Below are 22,382 nucleotides of genomic sequence, written 5' to 3' on the forward strand. Positions count from 1 at the left end.
TGGTTGAGGTGCCTCGGGTTCTCTGCACCTCATGTCTGCTGCTTGGAGGAAAGGGCTGGCTGGGTCTTAGCATCTCACTTGTCTTTGCACTGGATAAGAGTGTGAAAGCTGTGTTCTCTAAAGAAACAGAAAAAGGAGACACCGGTTCTGCTCTCAAGGTGTTGGCAGGGTGTTGTTGGTTTGTTTCTGTTTTTGTTTTCAGACAGGGTCTCACTGTGTCACCTTGGCAATCCTAGAACTCTCTAGGTAGACCAGGCTGACCTCAGACTCGCAGATATCTGTCTGCCTCCGCCTCCCAAGTACTAAGGTAAAGGTATGAGCCACCATGCCCAAGTTCACAATATTTTACAGGTTTTAATTCTAGAGAGGAAAGTCTATACACTTTATATTTGTCTAATTTTTTTTCGAGACATGCCTTCCTACTGAGGTTTATACATTTTGATCAGTGAACATTTCGTGAGATGGCAAACATTTTCAGTTTGCTAAGGGATCTCCAGAGACACGGGTCCAAGAGCTCTCTGAAGGCTGAGGCAGGAAGATAACTTGAGTGTGAGGCCAGCTTGGGATGCATTCGAGACTCTGTCTTGAAGAAGAAAAGGAGGATAGGGGAAAAGGGTTTGGGGGAGGTGGAGAGGGACAGAAAGAGAAACTGAGGTCCGGGAAAAGGTATCCAGTGTAAGAGACCACCCTGAAGCCATTTTATCACTTGGCGTCCCTTCTTCTGTCCTTGGGGTCCCACCTGAAGACCGAGGCTGGCCCCACACCTGAGCTGCTCCCCCGTAGCTCGCTGCCTCCACGTCAGACATCTAAATATAGTCCTCTCTCGCACCCTTATGCCTTAAACTTCAAGCTCTTATTCAGACGTGTAAGACCCTGCAAACAAAGGCGCGGCTGGGAACGCAGGGGTCCGAACTCCAAGCACCACCACTTGGAAGCCCCGTCCCATCTGGCTCTTTCCCCCGCGGCTCCCACCCTTCCCAGCCCGATCGCTCCCTTTGTTCCATTAAACCTCAATTTCAAGCTCACGGGCCCCCTAGCTGGTTTTCTTCCGGTCTCAGTACTTGCCATCACCTCCCCAACTTCTCAGCGTGCTCCCGGCCTCCTCCTCCTCCTCCTCTCCTAACTTCCTTGAGACCTAGGAAAAGCCAGCCTGGTGTGTGTTGCACTTTCCGGCTTCGTTAAACATCCTGGGCATGCCTCAAGTAGCTGAGGCTGTTTCTTCACCTCCCCGTCTCCTCCTCCCCTGGGTGTCTCTCGGTCCCTCCTTCCTTGGGAAGACTCCCGCCTTCTGCTCTTTTCCTCTGCACCTGCCTCGCGGGGGGCTCCTGGAGCTCTCCGCCTGTGTCCGAGCCCCTGCCAGCTCCCCGGCCCGCCTCGCCCGCTCTCTCCGGTTCCGCTCGACTCCGGAATCCGGTGAGCCGCCCCTCGCTCGCTGCCGTCTACCTTTGTCTGTCTACTCCAGCTGTCCCGCTAGTTTGCCGTCTTTGCTCTGGCTCTCCCCTCCGTGACTTCTCTCCTCTTTTGTCTCTCCTCTCCCCTTCCTATCTGGGTCTCTCTCTCTCTGGATCTGCCTCTTCCCCCACCCCCAACCCCTGCCCGTCGCTCCTTCTGTCCCCGGTCTCTCCGCCTCGGTCCCTCCCGACTCCCCCTCCCCCTCGTCCCTCGCTCGGTCTCTCCGTCTTTCTCTGGGCCCGTGCGCCCTCGCTCCCTCCCTCTCCCTCTCCCTCTCTCTCTCTCTCTCTTTTCCTCGGCTCTCTCCGGCTCCCTCTCTCGCCTCGGATGACAGCGCTACCTCTTTTGTTGGCTCCGCAGCCAATCGCGGCCGCTGACGACACGGGGGCCGGGGCTATAAAGGGCCCGGCCCGGGCTCGGGCCCCCCCAGCCGCCCGCCCCGGCCGCCCGCCCGCCCGCCCCGCCCGTGCGCCCGCCGCCCCCGGCCCCCGGCCCCCCCTCGGCCGGGCAGCCCCCAATCCCGCGCCGCCCGGACCCCCTCCTCCTCCTCCTCCTCCCTCTTCCCTCCGCCCCCTCCCCGCGGGACTCCGGCGTCCCCGCCCCCCAGTCCTCCTCCTCCCCTCCCCTGCAGCATGGTGCTCGCGGCCCCGCTGCTGCTGGGCTTCCTGCTCCTCGCCCTGGAGCTGCGGCCCCGGGGGGAGGCGGCCGAGGGCCCCGCGGCGGCGGCGGCGGCGGCAGCGGCGGCGGCGGCGGCGGCCGGGGTCGGGGGGGAGCGCTCGAGCGGGCCGGCCGCGTCCGCAGCGCCGGAGCCGGACGGCTGCCCCGTCTGCTTGTGGCGGCAGCACAGCCGCGAGCTGCGCCTGGAGAGCATCAAGTCGCAGATCCTGAGCAAACTGCGGCTCAAGGAGGCGCCCAACATCAGCCGGGAGGTGGTGAAGCAGCTGCTGCCGAAGGCGCCGCCGCTGCAGCAGATCCTGGATCTGCACGACTTCCAAGGCGACGCGCTGCAGCCCGAGGACTTCTTGGAAGAGGACGAGTACCACGCTACCACGGAGACGGTCATAAGCATGGCCCAGGAGAGTAAGTGGGCTGCGGGTGTGCGCGCGGTGCGGTCCAGTCTCGGGAAGGACCCGGAAGCCCTTTCTGCAAAAACTTGACGGATTGGGGAGCCTGGCCACTCCACACAACTTTTTCCGAGCAGTGAAGATGGGCAGCGGAGCTGAGTGCACGCCCCGTTGGGGAGGGGGGTGGCACGTTGGGGGGAGGGCGGCCAAACCGGGCAGGTTGTGAGATAGTGCTTCCCACCCCTTGTGCGGAAAAAGATTCAAGTTGAAGTAGTCCAGAAACTGGCACCCAGCAGTGCCTCTCCTTGCAGCGCTAGGCGGGGAGATTCCGTGACTCGTGCAGTCAGTCCCAGCTGGGCCGCAGTGCCATCTGCCCATTGCTTTGGCACCAGCTCCAACTCCTGCCTAGTGCTCCGTGAGGCGCCCACCAGGCTGCGGAGAACTGAGGTTCCTCTAACCGCACAGGCATAGGACCCAGACCCGGTGTCCCTCTGACTGACACCTTTCCTCTCTGCACCTGATCTCGCTCGCACTGGGCATCCCCTAGGAGCTTGAAGAGCTTTTCCTTCTTGTACAGAAAGAGTTCAAGCAACTCCACTCCACTTCGCTTGCGACTTATTGAGTATCATTTGGTTACTCCCACCTTAGTGTTCTGTCCCGTGTTCCCTGTCCTACCCACAGCTGGAGCCAGAGAAGACCCAGGGAGAAAGAACTAGATGGGGGGTGGGGGATGGGAGAACCCAGGCATCCGAGCCCCTGGCCAAACGGAGGATGAACACTCTAATAGACATGAGCTGCTTTGAAATTTTATGGCCTGGAAAATCCAGGCCAATACTACCACCCCCACTGCCTGCTCTCCCTAGGGTCAGGTGACTCCCTCCTCCCCTCCCCCACTGACTCTGTGTGTGTGTGTGTGTGTGTGTGTGTGTGTGTGTGTGTGTGTGTGTGTGTGTCCGTCCCCAACTCCAGGGAACCAGGCTTTCTCGATTCCCTAGTGGTTTGGCAAGCCCCCTCCTTTGGTTTTTATGACTCTGAACAGAAGGGGGGGGAGAGACTGGTTTATTGGCAGATGGGTCATAAAAAGCTGGGGGCTGCGGGAAATCCTAGTAGCCCACCCCCGATGGTAGAGGTACAGGAACCCAGGTGTGCATCTGGAAGGTTGAGTGCCTGGCACTGCCACCCAGTTTCTGCAGAATTCAACTCCAACTTAGTCAGGCTCGTAAAGAAAAACTCTAAGAACCAGGAAACTCTCTCTCTCTCTCTCTCTCTCTCTCTCTCTCTCTCTCTCTCTCTCTCTCTCTCTCTCTCTCTGTGTGTGTGTGTGTGTGTGTGTGTGTAGGCATGGAGATCTGATCTTGGGTTCTCGGTCTCCCTTGTTCTTAATACTTCTACTTTTGGAAACCATGGTCAGTCTGAGATTGCTAAAGGCAGGGATGGGGAAAGGATTCTATCCAGAAAACAGTTGTAGAGAAATTATGAATGACCTGAAATTTCCGTGTTCTGGTCTGTGTGGTGTAAAGAGTGTATTTCCAGGGTGAGTGACCTAGCTGCGGGTTTCCCATTGCCCTTCACTATCCCTAGCATCCCTTAACCAAAAGGCTGGAGCCCGGAATTAACTCTGGTAGTGGGAGCAGCAGGAAGTGAAGGGACTGGACGCCAGGACTGGGCAGTGGAGGTGAGCCCCGGGGTGGGAGTGCACCAGTAGCCGAGGCTGGGGTCTCACCCCAACTTCCCTTTTAGTACCGCTCCAGACTTTAGGTAATCCAGGAACTGGGTTTCAAACCAGGTATTGTACTTCCCCTTTAAGAATCTAGCTGCGACCTTAAGAGAGGGAGGGGGAGCTGAGGGGAGGGGAGGGAGAGAGAGAGGGGAAAAGGAAAAAGAGACTTTTATAGTCTAATCCCCAGGGACCCGCTTTAATAAGAGACTTGTGCTCTGCTAATCGGGGGAGGTGTTTGTCAGCAGAGATGGCCTCTGCTCCCCTCCCCCTGCCTCCCCTCCCCCAGCCAACCCCGGACCCCAGCCCCCACCTTGCCTAGGCTGTTCTGCCTGCCCTAGTTCCCTCTAGCCTCTCAGTCTCCCACCCTAGCCTGCATCCCTGGGAACCCAGCCCCCTGCTCTTCTGGGAGCCAAGCCCAGCCCCTCAGTTTGTCTCCCGTGCTCACTAAGAGGCCCCTGCCCTCTCGCCCAACCTCCTGCCCCTGGGCCATCCAGCCTGCGTAGGGAGAGGGTGTGTGGTGGGGTGGAGGCTGTAGGCAGAGAGGGGGTTGGGCCTTGGCTGAAAATAGTGCAGTGACCTCTCTCCCCCATCAGCACCGCCTACTAAACCTGACCTGCCGCCTGCCACCAACCAAATCAATCCAACACAGATGTGGCCCCTTCCCCTCCCCACCAGAGCTGGGCCTAAATGGGTGTTGGGGACTCTCCAGTCCTCTCCTCTGTGGCTTTACCTGCTCCTTTGTTCCTTCTGCACCTCACCATCTCTACCCCAGGAGGTCTGACTCTCCTACCCTTGCCCTCTTAACCCCTGCCCACCCAGCCTCCCACTTCCCAAACATTTCCTCTCTTACTCGGTTCCTCTGCTGCTCTCCTCTAACCTGCCTTCTTCCTTCTTACCCGATCCTCTCCAGCTTCTTCCCCACATCTTGTTCCTTAGGAACACTGCCTGCACACACACAGAGACATATATGTGGATTCCCTGTGGTCGGAAAGAGAGGAACCCTTGTCCAAAGGAACCAGACTTAAGAGGGTATCCTATTGCCTTGTCTCAGCTTTAAGTGGGCTGCTTAGTTTATAAAATGAACACTTATTCATTATAGAATCTTAATAAGCTATTATTTTCCACACTATTTAATCACACTGGGAAGTATGGTCAGTAAGGTTAGATAGTGGGCAACAAGCCAGGCAATGGGTAAACTTACTTTGGTTGCTGCCAGAGAAGAGTCTAGGAAGAACCTGCCATTCAACATAATTTACTGCTTGACATTACGGGACCCACGGAAACTACAATGATGACAAGACAGTCTCCAGACAAGTATAAACCTCCAGAGAGATAAGAACCTAATGGCAAGAAACAGATGATTCTAGCTGGACCTGGTGGTACCTGCATGTAATCCCAGCTACTCAGGAGATTGAGGCAGGAATTTCTGAAGTTCAAAGCCTGCCTGAAGTACAGAGTTCAAAGCCAGCCTGGGCAACTCTGTCTCAAAATAGAGACCGGGAATGTAGCTCAGGGGTAGAGTGCTTGCCTAGCAGGTGTGAGGACCTAGGTTTGCTACACACGCACGCACACACGCACGCACGCACGCACGCACGCACACACGCACGCACGCACGCACGCACAAATAATCTATGCTCCAATTAGACGTGATATGCCTTTGGACTCTGATCTCATCAGTATCTTTCCTGACCCAAACTATCCTCCTAATCTCCTTATCCCTACGCTACTTTAAGAGAGAATATCAGAACACTGGGATCTTGGAAGAACAAAAGGAAAGATGCTGCAGGACATGGTGTGTCATGTTCTGAGTATATAGTCATTGAGTACTTTCTCCCTCACCCCATTTGGAGAATCCTCCTCCTGGGGTGATAGGGAGCTAGCCAGAGACAACAGATTATGCAGGTGGTAATGCTGGGTGTGACAGACAGGCAAGGGCCTGGACGTCACCATACTTCCATGTCTCTGGAAAAACCTCCTTCCATTCTTCCTATCTACAGTGAGAACGGCATACCTGTCCAAAGGACACATGACCTAGGGCATCTCTAGCACACTTAGGAGGTCAGGAAGAGCTAGGCATCATGGTACAGGAAGATTGCTGCTAGCTGAGGCCAGCATGGGCCACTTAGTTCCAGAGAAGCCAAGGACACAAAACAAAGCTGCCTTAAAACAACAAAGACTGAAAAGAGTTGAAGGAAAACTGGGAGGAGCTGGAATAGAAGGAAAGGGATATAGTGAGACCTAGCCGGGCGGTGGTGGTGCACGCCCAGCACTCGGGAGGCAGAGGCAGGAGGATCTCTGTGAGTTCTAGGCCAGCCTGGGCTACAGAGTGAGTTCCAGGACAGACACCAAAACTACAAAGAGAAACCATGTCTTGAAAACAACAACAACGAGAGGAAAAAAAAAAAAAAGGAAGAGCCATCCTTGGTAACAAGGGAAAAGGGCCAAAATGTAAAGTGGGGACACGGAACCTTTGTAGATTTAGAGGCGCTGGACTGAGCAGACAAGGGGAGCTCGGGTAGAAAGATGGCTGCTTATAGTTGACTTGGTGTGTTAAGCATTATTTCTGATGCTCTGGGCAGGTAGGACACTCCGTAGTTTTTCCTCCTCTCAAAAGCTGAGATGAGTATCTCTGCTGGCAGTGAGGGAGCAGCAGTGGAGAGACGAACGGAAGTCAGAAACACAGGAAATGGTTGGCAGTTCCGTTCTGTACCATGTGCTGTTGGGAAGAAGAGCCTAGATCTGAATTCTGGTTCACTTTATAAATTCAGCCCACACTCCATCTCTTTGAACCCTGGGCTATTTCCTCTGATGCCCCCTTTCTTTTGGGGGGGAGGGGCTGCCAGGCTCCACCTGCACATTAGACAGACCCGGGCAGTGATGGGGCAGAGTAACTTGAGGACAGCAGGTACAGTGAGAGTTACGGCTTCTAGGACGCACAATAAAGATCCAGAAGAGGCTGGAGGCAGAGAAGGCTTCAGAGGCTCAGTAACGACCTTAGCTGGTCAGATCCTGTGTGAGGAGAGATGGTATCGGGAAAGGGCATTGATCAGTAAGGCCTAACAAATTCATCATCCTAGAGATGAGATGATTTTAGGTACCAGAGACACAGTAGACAACAAGACACAGAAGGGTGAAGAAGAACTGGAAACAGGCTGAGAAGAATCTGCTAACGCCACCCAGGGCTCCGCAAACACCCTTTGCTGACGCTGTGCCCCTTCTCTCCCATCAGCGGACCCCGCAGTGCAGACAGATGGCAGCCCTCTCTGTTGCCATTTCCACTTCAGCCCCAAGGTGATGTTCACAAAGGTCCTCAAGGCCCAGCTGTGGGTGTACCTTCGGCCTGTGCCCCGCCCAGCCACAGTCTACCTGCAGATCTTGCGACTGAAACCCCTAACTGGGGAAGGGACGGCAGGGGGAGGGGGTGGAGGCCGGCGGCACATCCGCATCCGGTCACTCAAGATTGAGCTGCACTCGCGTTCCGGCCACTGGCAGAGCATCGACTTCAAGCAAGTGCTGCACAGCTGGTTCCGCCAGCCGCAGAGCAATTGGGGCATCGAGATCAACGCCTTCGACCCCAGCGGCACGGACCTGGCCGTCACTTCCCTTGGGCCAGGAGCTGAGGGGCTGGTGAGCAGGGGCCTGAAGTGGTGGTGGATATGTGTAACCTGTCCCCAGGAGATAGGGGTTAGAAAAAAAAAAGTCAGGAATGTGGAGGTTGGGGCCAGGAACTAATTCCAGAGGAGGTGAAGGTGGGGTGGCAAACTATCACTTTTCAGGGATTTAAGCCAGGTAACAGCTGAAAACTGAAACTGGATTGGGGTGAAGGTGTCAGTTAGTGGGAGACCCGTGGGAACACAGAACTGACCCTTGTCTGGGCGTGGTGTTATCTAATCCTAGCACTAGGAGACCAGAGACGGGATCAGGAGTGCTAGACTATTTTCTGCTACATAGCAAATTGGAGGCCGGCCTGAGCTATGTGAGATCCCATCTCAAATCAAAACTAAACAACCTGGCCCTTGATGAGGCCCTGGGCCAAGGAACTGATGAGGTCACACTGCCAGGAAAGGGAGAATGAAGCCAAGTGAGCAGCAGAGCTAGCTGGATGGCGGGAAGTGGGTCGGTCTGTGGGTGGGAGCAGTGAACCGGCGGAGATGCCAATGGTTTCTGACCTGATGCTCTTGAGATGCAGGTAGGAGAGTAAGAGAAACTCTTCAGGGCTATGTCACATCTCTCTCCCCTCTCCCTGACCCTCAGCATCCTTTCATGGAGCTTCGAGTCCTAGAGAACACAAAAAGGTCCCGGCGGAACCTAGGCCTGGACTGCGATGAACACTCCAGTGAGTCCCGCTGCTGCCGATACCCTCTCACGGTGGACTTTGAGGCTTTTGGCTGGGACTGGATCATTGCACCTAAGCGCTACAAGGCCAACTACTGCTCCGGCCAGTGCGAGTACATGTTCATGCAAAAGTATCCACACACCCACTTGGTGCAACAGGCCAACCCAAGAGGCTCTGCTGGGCCCTGCTGCACCCCTACCAAGATGTCCCCAATCAACATGCTCTACTTCAATGACAAGCAGCAGATTATCTACGGCAAGATCCCTGGCATGGTGGTGGATCGCTGTGGCTGCTCCTAAGGTGTGGGCTACAGTGGATGCCTCCCTCATAAACCCTACCCCAAGAACCCCGGCCCTGGTCCCCATTCCCCCAAGCCCTAGAGCGCCCTCCACCTCTTCCCGTGAACATCACACCTTGTTCCCTGACCAAGCAGTGTGCAATACAACAGAGGGAGGCAGGTGGGGATGGAGGGTGAGGGGTTGGGAGGAAGAAGGGCAGTCAGGGTGGAATGTATCTGAGATTTGCAGGTGAGAAGGTTTGGCAAGAAGACAGAGATGTAGAGACAGAGAGAGAAGACGAAGGATGGAGACAGAACAAACAGAGCAGCGCTGAGAAGGCAAAGGAGTAGAGGCTACAGACTGAGACTAGACAGAGACAGAGCAGAGACGGAGACGGGAGTACAATGAAAGCCCTGCCCCAAGCCTCCTTTCTACCAGCAAGGCCCGAGGCTTGGTATAGTTTGGGGAGTTCCCGACAACTCAGTAGGAGTAAATCAAAAGTCCATTCTTAGCTTCTTCCTTCTCTCCTTCCAGCAGTCGTCAGAGGTGGATGAGGATGGGGCAGAGGAGGACCTGGGAATTTTTATTTATTTATTTATTGTGACGTTTCATTGTTTTGGTATTTGGCTTTACTGGAACGGGGACCCGGCCCACTGGCCCACTGGTCCAACTCCCCAAACCCTGCTCTCCCCAGCACCAACCCACTTAAGCACTTGTTTTCCGCCTACAGGGTTGGGAGTGGGGGTACAGGGCAGGAGGGCTGACACGTGGGAGCTTCTAACCCATATCACCCTAACCAACCTTCTTGAGCCAAATGGGTTGAGCTGAGTGGTCATGGAAACAGAAAGTTCAGACTTAAGAGCTGGGGGGGGGGGGTTCAACATCCAGGATCTATGAGAGCTACTAAACTACCCCTCAGGCCTACCTTATTCGTGGTATTATTTAGCCAGGGGGTACAGCCTGCTTACCCCAAACCCCCCTCAGCCAAGAGACCAAAGAGCCTGTGGGATGCTCCTGCTCTCAGCCTCTATCTTCAGGTCAGTAAAAAGTAGAAATCCCAGAGTCCCCCAGGTCTGGGAAGGGTTAAGGGTCAAGAAAATAGTCAAGAGGCTGAAGGTTACAGGGCATTTGAATCCAAATCACTGCTCTAGGCTAGGGAATACAGCCAGCAGACCAAGGTGGAAGGGATTCTGAAGGGGGGACATTTTAGTCCCCCTACCCCAAAGCTCAGGGTGGGAGAAGGGAGAACAAGGGAGCAGAGTGTCTATAATTTTATCTTTTATTTTTGGAATATAGCAGTCCTGAAAGCAGGGAGGGGACAGTATAGGCATGTGACAAGGCCAGTTACAGCAGAGGATGGGAGGATGGAGAAGCCTTGGTTTGGAAGGCTTAGGAAGCAGGCAAGCAATTAGCTGCCACTTCAAGTCACTAACTGGGCCCACTCATTCCTCCCACAATCCTGACCCACCCTCCTCTGGACTCACTGTGCCTCAGTTTCTTCCCCTTGACGGAATGAGAAACAGCAGCACCCGCCACAGCCAAGAGATGAATTCTGAGCACTTACCACGGGCACTTTATGGACATAAAATACCTCTCGCTGTGGGACTAGATAACCAGGGCACCACAATGTGAGGCTTAAAGGAGTCACGGGCTTCAGAGCACAAGCACCCTCTGCCTCTCAGCTGGACAATGCCTGAAGCCAAGGAGCTGAAAATCTCCACACCCTAACCATACCTCACCAGTGGCCTCTTGGCTCCAGACAAGTCTTAAGAGGATGGGGGGAGAGGGGAGATTACAGCAAAATGTCACGTGTCGCGCCGGCCATCATGGTAGAAAAAGAACTGAACTGAATGAAGCCTGGCCAGGAAGGTCTGTGCTTCCTAAGAGCGTATTGTTTCTCTCCCTTGGGCCAGACCATAGAAAGGACAAAGGTATGTGACTATCCTTGGCACCTAACTCCTATTCTCATAGTGAGAAAAGGAGATAAGATGTCTCCTATGAGGATGGACAAGGGTTAAGCCTTTCAACTCACTTCCCATGTAGCAGCTGTTAGTCCCAAGCCTCTCCTCTCTGGGCCTGTTCTTCGTCCTCTTTATCTACCCCATCTTAAAGAACAAGACACGTTTGTCCATCAACACTAAACCACACTTCCTTGGTGGAGGAGAGGAATAGAAAAGCAGAAGATGCTTTCCTCCAAGGTCAAATGCTTCTTGATCTTGGAAAAGGTAAGGGTTGGATAATTAGTTATCAGGTAAACTTCTCTACAGTTGAGAGAGCTGGGGCATTAAACTTCAAATATTGCCTCTTTATTACCACCAAGTAAATACCTTTCCAGGGGGAAGGGGTTCTCTTATGAATACAAACCTGAGTTAAGCCTCAGTTTCCTGGTCTTTTCTATCCCCTAAGAGGCTTGAGGACATGGCCTAGCAGTTGAGTGGGACCTGGCACTTCTCACACCTTACCTTCGTGGACTGGCCAGTCTCCTCTGAGAGTATCGTTATTAGTGTAATTCTTTACTTGTGTATCTGTTACATCGTGTGTGATGGCCTTTGTTTGTTAGGGTGTCTGAGGACAGGGGCTGACAGGGGCACTGGAATGCCAGGAAAGGACTTCTCCACTGAAACCAAGGTTTCCAGGAAGGAACCATTACAAAAAGGCCATCAGGCAGTTTTCAAGTTATGTGACAGAGGGCAAAGATGGCCATAGGGTGCTCTGAGTTTTGGGACTGTCACATGACACAATCCAGCACTTGAACCTGAAAAAAGAAAAATAAAAGCAGTCAAAGAGTTTAGAATTCAGTGGTGAGCTCTTCTCCCTAATTGAGGGTCACGTTTACACCGGGAGACTAAGAACTAAAGCACCTAAGATTTAAAGAACCTTTTTAAGAAAAAGAGGACTAAGAAGATGAGGACCATGGAGCAAGAAAGGAAACACTAAGGGTATGGGGAATGCTGACTGGGACACACGATGGAGGATGGACAGAGGCTGGGAAGGAGAGAGGACTGAAGAGTCAGTAGTATTACCAAAATCAACTGGCAGCTCCCCATTGTAGCTAAGTGTTTCAAACGCTGAATCCACTATAAAAACTCCCACATGCCTACAGCACAATTCATAAGGCACCAGAGCCAGGGGTAGCAAAGTAATCTTGCTTGAGTCCCAGGATTCACTGAACCACTTGGCTTTCTCTGTCCCATTAATTCCATCAAAGCTTTCCTGCCAATGAGCTAGATTAAAGGGGCAATGCCTGGGCCTCTTCTCAGTCTCACCCACCTGCCCCCACCCCAAAAGAAGCCAGACTGCATAAACAGGTGCATTCACACACACAAAGGCCAGATTACTCCACTCACCACCTGACCCCCATCCTCTAGCTGGAACCTGCTTGTGGGGAGGGGGAGTGGGTTCCCACTTATCCCAGATCTCAGTTTTACTTGGGTAAATTTCAGGATTAATACTCACAGAAACTACTATGTAAACTAATTAGGGATGTGTACTTGAGTGCATGATAACGTCATTTATTCTCACTGCAACCCTCACAGTAGTTTGCAAACATTCACGAGCAGTTAAGCAGTAAGGTAGAACAAGGAATGGACCCAGGCAGTTAACACACAACAGTATGTTCTAATCTGTTTTCAAATGATAGGAGAGGCGGCGAACTGAATTTAGGGACAACACAAAGTGAGAAAGTTGAAGAACACTTTGGATCCAAAGGGTTGCAGGGTACAGAACCTTTCCCAATGTCTTCCAAGAGAAAAACTCGTGAGCTCAGGGATGGGATGTAGCATGGCTGACAGAGTGCTTGCCTAGTGAATATGGAGTTCCTGCCCAGGACCACATAAAACAAGGCACATTGACTGGCACAGGCATGTAATCCAAGCCCTACAGAGGGAGAAGCAGGAAGACCCAGAAATCCAAGGTCACCCTCAGCTTGCTCCATAGCCCATTTGAGGCCAGCCAGGGCTGTAAGAGACTTGCCTCAAGAAGAAAACAAGAAAAAGGACATTGGGTTTTGGAGGGATTAATAAACAAAATAAGTGCCACTGTCTATCAGGGGCCTTGTATGAGAGAGCAGTTAAGAAAAACTTATCCGAGAGTCTGAGACCAACCTGGTCTACAGAGCCAGTTCTAGGATAGCCAAGGCTACACAAACGCTGTCTCCAAAAAAAAAAAAAAAAGAAAGAAAAAAAAAATATCCTAGCCAGGTAGGGTAGCACACACCTTTAATCCCAGCACTTGAAGGCAGAGGTAGGTGGATCTCTGAGTTCTTGGTCATCCTGGTCTACAGAGTGAGTTCCAGGACAGCCAAGGTCTCTACGTATAGAGAAACCCTGTATTGAAAAGCCAAAGGGAAAAAAGTCATCTTGTCTCAACTATCTGAATTTCCTCCTCCCTGTTTCTTATGTCAGACTAACATGTCTCAAAGACTCAAGAAATATTGCTCTTATACCTTCCTTCCTATAGCCGTCACCCCTAAAGTTTCTGGCCTTTTACCTCCAGCAGTTCTCAGAGATGGCAGAACCATCAAAAGGTACAACTTTACAGCTAAAGGAGCCAGCCCTCACTGTGGCTAGCACAGATCCCTCAGGAACTCCTGGGGAATGTCAATTATCAACCACAGAGACTGGGAGATGAAGAACGGTGCTTGGGTCCCAAACCCAGTTGTCTGTCTAGCCAAACAAAATGGACTTGGGTTTTAAAGACTAAATTAGTAAAAACATAGGCATTCTGATCTACTCTCGCTCATTGTGTGGAATGACTAAAGGACACAGAAGAGGACGTTCAGGCTTAGAAGTTAAGAGAATCTTCTGACCATTGTATGAACAGCTAGAGAAATGGAACAAAAAGGGTTAATAGAGAAAAAAAGAGCTGGGTGGTGGTGGCACATGCCTTTAATCCCAGCACTCAGGAGGCAGAGGCAGGAGGATCTCTGTGAGTTCGAGGCCAGTCTGGGCTACAGAGTGAGTTCCAGGACAGGCTCCAAAGCTACACAGAGAAATCGTCTCAAAAAAAACAAAACAAAAAAAGAGAGAGAGAGAAAAAAAGGTGGTGCACACCTTTAATCCCAGCACTCGGGAGGCAAAGCCAGACAGATCTCTGAGTTTGGACTCCTACTTCCCACATAAAAAGCCAGGTCCAGTAGCATTTGTCTATAACTCCAAAAATGGAGGTTAGAGACAGTAGATCCTTGCAAATTATTGGCTGGCCAGCTTAGCTAAATCAATGAGTTCCAGATTCAGTAAGGGGCCTTGTCTCAATAAATCAAATGGTGAGAAACCTGATGTGGACTACCAGCTTCAACAGGCACACATACCTACCTATATGAACACATGTCTATGTCATTCACACATAAAAGTAAAACCACAAAGACTCTTAGCCAGGCATGGCAATAATCCCACCACTATTAATAATCCTAGCATTCAGGAGGCTGATGCTGAAGGATGCTGTGAATTCAGAAGCAGCCTGGACTACAAAGTGAGACACTGTCTCAAAAATGAGGGTGGGTAAGAGCAGAGAGAACCCTAGGTTGAGTGGAGTATGTCTCTGCAAGGTTATGGAGGATAAAGAGATAAAGATCAGCGCTGGGTTGTGGAGTCTCACACCTTAATGGTGTTCGTGCGTGCGTGCGTGCGTGCGTGCGTGCGCGCGCGCCTGTCTCTGAGTTCAAGGCTAGCCTGGTCTACAGAACAAGTTCCAAGACAGCCAGGGCTAAATGGAGAAACGCTGTCTCAACAACAACAAAAACAGAAAAATCACATCGATACCAGGAATGACTTAATATTAACACTGAGGAGGCAGAGGCAGGCAAATCTCTTTGAATTTGAAGCCAGTCTGGTCTACATAGGGAATTACAGGACAGCCAGGGCTGTTACACAGACACATCCTGTCTCAAAACACACCAACACCACATCGAAGGACCCCCACTGCTACATTCTATTATCAGCATCTACTTTATTCCTTCAGTATTTATTGATTTATACTCATTCTGGATATAAATACTAATGAACCTATACTCTGTCTCCTAATACAAAACACCCATTCTCTGGTTTTCTGATGAAGACCCTGTGGAGAGGAAAATAGTAACTGGAGGTTACAGTTTAGTGTAAAAAGGGGGGGGGGGACAGAAGAGAATGATTGGAAGAGAAACTCACCCAATTACATCATTGTTTTGGATGAGGTGATAGAAGTTTAATCAGCTTTTCCTCCTGATTTCAGTTTTTCCAAAGTGTCAGAGGAGACTGAGTTCACAATAATGGCAATGAAGTCCTCCAGGCCTTTCTAGGAGCCGGGGACAAGCCTCGGTACAGCCTGAGTCTGCCTCGAGCAGGGCTGTCACCCCAGGCACACGTCACGCTGCACGGCACAAGACTGCAGTGTTAGGGAGGTTAGCTTCCTATTAATTACAAAACCAGCTGGTTTGGATAGAAATAAGGACAAAGATGTACATCACAGCAACACAAGATTTAATTATGGTAGCAAAGTTTTCAAGTAAAGTGACTTTTATGACCTTCCCAAAGAAATCTCCCAAACCAATCATTTATTGATCCAGAAATACAGAGATTAGAATGAGAAACCCAAGCAGGTGTGGTGGTGTTTGCCTGTAATCACAGCACTAAGAAGGCTCAACAGATTCAAAGCTGCCTCCAGGCTGCAGTGAGACCTCTCTCAAAAACCAGGAGAAAAAAGGGGACACGAAGAGAGGACTTATATTAACACATCGAAAAGTAGCAGGTTTCAGATTTACACAGAACGTAGAGAAACAAGCAGTCTGCTTAGTCAGCCAAGCCTTTGCTAAGTAGGTGACTCAGAAAAGAGAATGAATTTTAGTGACACCCAAGACACATTCCCACCACAGCTGCAATAGCACTCTGCAGCAGAAGAGGACAGAGGAGCACAGAGCCTGGCTACAAAGTGCAGCCATAACGTGCTTATCCAGCAGAGACATGGCCCTGTGTCTGACCCCCAGACTGGGATGGGGTCAAAACCACCAGGCATTGTGTTCTACTTATGCCCCAACAACCTAGGTAACAACACCTAACGTCTCTGACATCCAGTCTTGATTTAGGTTTCTATCCTTCTACTTAAGGAGTGGCCAGCCCACTCACCTTCTTGAGGGGTAACCACCAAGGTCCCACACACTGACTTCTGCTCTAATCAGACAGTGCCAGGCCAAACCATCCTGGGAAACGGGGCCCTTTCATAATGGCTTCTATTTTATCCAGTTAGGCTTCATACAATGTCCTATATCTTATTCTTTACATTTCCTAAAATCTCCCACACTTTCTACACATTATCTCAGCCTCTATTTATTTATTTATTTATTTGGTTGGTTTTTTCAAGGCAGGGTTTCTCTGCATAGCCTTAGATGTCCTGGAACTCACTCTGTAGACCAGGTTGGCCTTGAACTCACGGAGATCCGCCTCCTGAGCGCTGGGATTAAAGACATGCACCACCACCACCCAGCTATTTCAACCTTTGGGTGACGTGGCCTCATCATGAAAAATAAATAAAAGCATATCTGTAGGTATGAAAAAGATAATAAATAGGTTTAAAAGGTAGACTCAATCTTTTCTTATCTTCTTTTCCATGGGATGAAGGCATTACAGTTAACTCCCCCTAATATCTGCCACTGACACTCTCTCTGTGTGGTTTTCCTAACCTAGCTCTAGGAATTTAAAGGAGCACCTAATAAAACACATGTTCTTTTTTCTTTCTTTTTTTATTAATAAGCAAAATAATTAAAAACAAAAATATAACAACCTTAAATGCAGAGTAGCAGTTAAACCAAACTGCTGCTGGAATTCAAGGACGTACCCAAGGTACACGATTCCTCACTGTGAGGCACATGGCTGTGTATGTGTGTGTGTGTGTGTGTGTTGGTGTGTTGGTGTTGGTGTGTGTGTGTGTGTGTGTGTGTGTGTGTGTGTGTATAAAAAACCAAGAATTTGAGAAACGGAAACCACTATGGGGCAGAAAGCATGAACTTTTCATTATGCAATCCCAAAACGCTCTGCTCTTTTCCTTTTCTTTGCCTGTAATGAAAAAGCAAGAAAAAAAAAATTAGATTGTAAGACAATAGCAGATTAAGTTCCTGGCAGCTTTAATCCAACCACATTAACTGTCAAAAAGGCCCAAGACGGCTGTAGAAGAATGTTGTAAGGGTGTTACTTCTGTTTATGTTGCAGTTGTTTAGCTCTGTGAAGCTGTGTTACTGTGCCTGTCTAACACACCTGATGGTCTAATGAAGAAGTGGCCATTAGCAAAGCAAGAAAGGACGGGCGGGGCAGGAGGTAGAGAGAGTACAGAGGGAGAAATCTGGGAGGAGAAATGGAGAAGGAGCCAGAGAAGGGGAGGACGTCAAGGGCAGCCACCCAGCTATATAACCAGCAAGCCACGGAGTAAGAGCAAGATTTACCGAAGTAAGAGAAACTAAGCCAAGCCAAGTCTGGACATTCTTAAGTAAGAATAAACCTCTGTGTGATTTATTTGGGAGCTGGGTGGCAGGCCCCCCAAAAGAGCAAAAACCCTCAACATGAGATAACCACTGACTTCAAGCCAGAGACTTTGTTCCTAAATCCCTCCAGCTACCTAGCCAGAAGTGGGGAGGTTTAGAGAAAAAGGAAGGTGAGAAACGAAGGCAAAATGCATCCATACACATAACACAAAAATAAAGGTTAAACAGAGTGAGAGGTAGGAAAAACGATTAAGTGAGAATGGGGGAAGAAAGAGTGGCAGGGAATGGGGAGACATGAGATTTCAGGAGGAATGGGTTCAACAGTACTATCCACAGAGCAGTTCAGCAAATCCTACCAGTGTGCTCCAACACAACCAGTTTTTGTTGTTGTTGTTATTGTGGGTTTTTTTTTTTTTTTTTTTTTGGTTTTTCGAGACAGGGTTTCTCTGTGTAGCTTTGCGCCTTTTCTGGGACTCACTTGGTAGCCCAGGCTGGCCTCGAACTCACAGAGATCCACCTGCCTCTGCCTCCCGAGTGCTGGGATTAAAGGTGTGCGCCACCACCGCCCGGCCTGTTATTGTTTTTAAGACAGGTTTTCTCTGTGTAGTTTTGGACTCTGTCCTGAACCTCACTCTGTAGAACAGGCTGGCCTTGAACTCACAGAGATCCACCTGGCTCTGCCTCCCGAGTGCAGGGATTAAAGGGGTGGACCACCAATGCCTGGCTTGTTTTTGTTTTCAACCAAGACTTTCCCCTCATGTCTGAACATTTATTCTTTAGCACATTCCATCTTGTAAAGTGGTGCTGTTATGTCTCTAAGCATAACATAACATAAATAACATAACTGATAGCCTAGCTACTTTTAGATACTTCTTAATTACCAGGGTCATATGGTGAGTACAATGTTATGTATATTATGCATCTCTTAAAGAAGGCACAAAACCAGCTGTAAGTAACTCAGGAAAAAGCACTTGTGTCCTTTATCTTTTTTTCAACCACTGCCCCATAACGCAGGGAAGTTTTCTGTAATCAGTTCACATTGCAGGTTTGATGTAGTTTGTTGTTTTGTTTTTTAAGCAGAATATACTCCAAGCCCATCTCACGTGGACTAATGACACAAACTCTCTGGTCCACAGAAACTGCCTGAGCTTCAGAGCTACTCCTTCCTCACAGACTGATTCCAACCAAAGCCACTGCTCCTACCACCTCTTGAACCCGGAGAAGCCAACGCACCCACTTAGTCAAATACCTAACAACAGCTTCCACGTAAGAAGGAAAAATTCTACCAGAACTGAAGCAAGCTCATCTTGTTAATCAGTAAGTAAGCAGATACTTACTACAGATAATATTTTATTTTAGTGGAACAAAGTCTACAGATTCCTTTAGGTTTTTTCCTAATGAAGAACCTAACTTTATTTGACTATAATTTTTTTAGACTTACTTATTTTATGTGTTATTTATTTTATGTACATGCTGGGGATCAGACACAGGTCCTGTGCAAGAGCAACAAGTGCTCTTAACTGCTAAGCCATCTCTCCAGCCCTTGATCTATAATTTTCATGGCATATATACTTATTTATAAAGAAACTTTAGGGAATAGCAAGATAGTTCAGTTGGTAAAATGTTTATTGCACAAACAACCATCAGAACTCACATGAAAGCTGGGCAGTGGCTCATGCCCACAACCCATCACTGGGTGAGGGGAGACACACGCCCACAACCCATCACTGGGTGAGGGGAGACACACGCCCACAGCCCATCACTGGGTGAGGGGAAGACACATGCCCACAGCCCATCACTGGGTGAGGGGAGACACACGCCCACAGCCCATCACTGGGTGAGGGGAGACACACGCCCACAGCCCATCACTGGGTGAGGGGAGACACACGCCCACAACCCATCACTGGGTGAGGGGAGACACACGCCCACAGCCCATCACTGGGTGAGGGGAGACACACGCCCACAGCCCATCACTGGGTGAGGGGAGACACACGCCCACAGCCCATCACTGGGTGAGGGGAGACACACGCCCACAGCCCATCACTGGGTGAGGGGAGACACACGCCCACAGCCCATCACTGGGTGAGGGGAGACACACGCCCACAGCCCATCACTGGGTGAGGGGAGACACACGCCCACAGCCCATCACTGGGTGAGGGGAGACACACGCCCACAGCCCATCACTGGGTGAGGGGAGACACACGCCCACAGCCCATCACTGGGTGAGGGGAGACACACGCCCACAGCCCATCACTGGGTGAGGGGAGACACACGCCCACAGCCCATCACTGGGTGAGGGGAGACACACGCCCACAGCCCATCACTGGGTGAGGGGAGACACACGCCCACAACCCATCACTGGGTGAGGGGAGACACACGCCCACAGCCCATCACTGGGTGAGGGAAGATAGGCAGATTTCTGGAGCTCAATGACCAGGCAGCCTAACCCATTGGTGAGCTCGTTTCAGTGAGAGACCATCTCAAAAAACAGAGGAAAGCTGGGTGGTGGTGGTCCACACCTTTTATCCCAGAGAGGCAGAGGCAGAGGCAGGCAGATCTCCAGGAGTTCAAGGTCAGCCCAGTTTACAGAGCAAGTTTCAGGACAGTCAGAGCTACACAAAGAAACCCTGTCTCAGAAAAAAACAAAAAAACCAAAAAAATTAAAAAATTAAAAAATTCTAGAAGGATGAGGGAAACAAGTGGGAGTGTTAGCCAAGCAAGCCGGACACCCTGGGTTCAATCTCCAGAACAGGCACAGCCAGCCAGTCTGGAGTAAGCTGGAGATCAAGAAGGACTCCCCAGAGTTGTCCTCTGACCTCCACAGAAGCCTTGACATGTGAGGACATGTGCATGCATGTCTGCACACAATCCTGGTGGGGTTTTTGTTTGTTTGATTGTATTATTAGCTCTAGGAAGCATTCTAAATATAGTTTACCTCTGTATCCTCAGTAGTTCCAGTTCCAGCTGAATTTGTCACAATCCCAAATCTCTCCTTCCTTTTTTTCAGCTTCTCATCATCCTCAGACTGTCAACAGGTAAAGGCAACAGGTGAAACAAGTTAGTCTCAATTTACAAAGTTTATAGGAATAAAACTAATTTATTAGTTACAATATGCAAGTCAACCTTATATATCAAGAACCAAAGATCACATAAATACGAAAGACAGATAAGAAAATAAACACCCAGCCGGGCAGTGGTGGCGCATGCCTTTAATCCCAGCACTTGGGAGGTAGAGGCAGGCGAATCTCTGTGAGTTTGAAGCCAGCCTGGTCTACAGAGTAAATTCCAGGACAGCCAGGACTCAAATAAATAAATAAATAAATAAATAAATAAACAAATAAACAAATAAAAATAAACACCCCAGTGCTATGGCTTAGGCTCAGTATGACCCCAAGGATTCACGTGTTCTGAGTCTGGGGACTACCTAGTGTGGCAGTAGTGGGGATGGGAGATCTTCAAAGGTGGGCATTAAAAGGCCTTGGCTAAGTCACGGGTACTATTACTTCAGAAAGGATTAAGGTTGTTCTTGTAGAAGTCCGAGTGGATTCTTGTGAAAACAAATTATCCTAACAAATCTAACCTCTGCACCATGTTCGGACTTCCTGTTTGGAAATGTGATCTTTTCATCCTGCAACACTCTTGCCATCATGTATGGCAGCCAGGGGATGGGGGACCCTTGCTGTTTGGGCTTTCAGCCTCTAAAACTGTGAACTAAGCAAGTTTCATTACCAAGTTACTCAGCCTCAAGTGTTTTCTTATAGTAGTAAGAGATGAATACAGTTAACACATAGCATGTTATACCGAGAATAACTAAAACTTTTATGTTAAGTAGGGCCTCAAAACTCCTAAGTAGAGCCAGGCAATGGTGGCGCACACCTTTAATCCCAGCACTCAGAAGACAGAGGCAGGCAGATCTCAGTGAGTTCAAGGCCAGCCTGGTCTACAAAGTGAGTTCTAGGACATGCAGCACAGAGAAACCCTGTCTTAGGGAAACAACAACTAAGTACAGTGAAATACTCAGGCATGGTGATAAGTACAATACCAGCTTTTAGGAGAAAGACTCAGTAAGATTGTGAGTTCAGGGCCAGCCTGGGCTAACAGTGAGTTCTAGGCTAGTATGAGCTATACAGCAAGACTCTGTCTTAAAAACTAAAAGGCTAACATGGCTGAGTCACAGTAAAGTGCTTGCTCTATAAGCATAAGAACACCAACTCAATCCCCAGCAACCATGTAAGGAACCAGATAAGGAACCGTGTGTCTGTCCTCCCAACACTGAGAACAAAGAGACAGGCAGACAGATCTCTAGGGCTCACTGGCCATCAGCCTAGCTACTCAGCAAGCTCCAGGCCAATGAAAGACTACCTCAAAAAACACAGTGGAGCTAGCTGGACAGCTTCGCCAATAAAAGCCCTTGCTGGCAAGCCTGACCATCTGAGAATGATTCTTGACACCCACATGGTAGGAGAGAACCAATTCCTCTAAGTTGTCCTGTGAGACAGTCAGTCAGACAGACAGACACACACATCATGCAGTACCTGAATAACAGCCAAGGTTGACCTTTGGCCTCCATATATACACAAACTCATACATTTAAATAAAACAACTTTTTTATTTTAAAAGAAATACACGTAAAACAAATTCCTTTACTCAAGAAATATTGGCAGTGCAGATAAGAGAAAAATATTTCACTGAGGAGATCCTACAGAAAATAAGTTGGTAAAGATATCTGAACTACTTGTTGTCCACTACTCACAAGTTCCAATATATATGGCAAGCAAGGAAGGAAAGAACAGGGCCAGAATTATATTTCAGAAATTTGCTACGACAGTCAAGGGCTTGCCTGAACTATCCAGTAAGTCACAGAAAACTCTAGACAATATATAACTAACATAACCCCTGAGCATGTGTCTGTCATCACATGTATGCCCAGTGACCAGAGTTCTGCAGAGGGCGTTGGATTCCCTGAACCAGAGCTACAGCTGCCTGTGAACCACCATGCAGGGCTGAACCACTCCCCTGGACATGCAGCCAGTGCTCTTGATTGCTGAACAATTTCTTCAGCACCCAAAAAAGTTTTAAAATA

The 22,382-nt window shown here is 49.8% G+C and overlaps 2 protein-coding genes across 3 annotated transcripts in view; one reads left to right on the plus strand and one right to left on the minus strand.

Annotated features, from left to right (window-relative positions):
- Window positions 1-1,995: 1,995 nt before the first annotated feature.
- On the plus strand, window positions 1,996-16,728 carry Gdf11 (growth differentiation factor 11). Its single transcript, XM_006987309.4, has 3 exons — window positions 1,996-2,532; window positions 7,466-7,863; window positions 8,491-16,728. Exons 1-3 carry the CDS (start codon window positions 2,085-2,087, stop codon window positions 8,869-8,871), a joined length of 1,227 nt encoding a protein of 408 aa, XP_006987371.2. The 5' UTR covers window positions 1,996-2,084; the 3' UTR covers window positions 8,872-16,728.
- Sarnp (SAP domain containing ribonucleoprotein) overlaps window positions 9,209-22,382 on the minus strand; it is a 59,395-nt gene continuing 46,221 nt past the window's right edge. The window contains exons 10-11 of one of the 2 annotated variants that reach the window (XM_042263524.2): window positions 20,235-20,324; window positions 9,209-11,605 (exon numbers count right to left, since the gene is read on the minus strand). In XM_042263524.2, coding sequence (XP_042119458.1) covers window positions 11,579-11,605; window positions 20,235-20,324 — 117 coding nt within the window. In that variant the 3' untranslated portion in view covers window positions 9,209-11,578. Of the gene's footprint in view, window positions 11,606-16,545; window positions 16,878-20,234; window positions 20,325-22,382 lie in introns of those variants that run through there. The other variant, XM_042263523.2, reaches the window with a different exon arrangement.

The sequence above is a fragment of the Peromyscus maniculatus genome, chromosome 18 (assembly GCF_049852395.1).
Source record: "Peromyscus maniculatus bairdii isolate BWxNUB_F1_BW_parent chromosome 18, HU_Pman_BW_mat_3.1, whole genome shotgun sequence".
Lineage (NCBI taxonomy): Eukaryota > Metazoa > Chordata > Mammalia > Rodentia > Cricetidae > Peromyscus > Peromyscus maniculatus.

What these genes read in the sequence shown, in the direction of transcription:
- Gdf11 (XM_006987309.4), top strand. Translation starts at nt 2,085, where the DNA reads ATGGTGCTCGCGGCCCCGCTGCTGCTGGGCTTCCTGCTCCTCGCCCTG. An exon ending in CATAAGCATGGCCCAGGAGA is followed by an intron (nt 2,533 to 7,465) that starts GTAAGTGGGCTG and finishes CTCTCCCATCAG; the next exon opens with CGGACCCCGCAGTGCAGACA. An exon ending in GGCCAGGAGCTGAGGGGCTG is followed by an intron (nt 7,864 to 8,490) that starts GTGAGCAGGGGC and finishes CCTGACCCTCAG; the next exon opens with CATCCTTTCATGGAGCTTCG.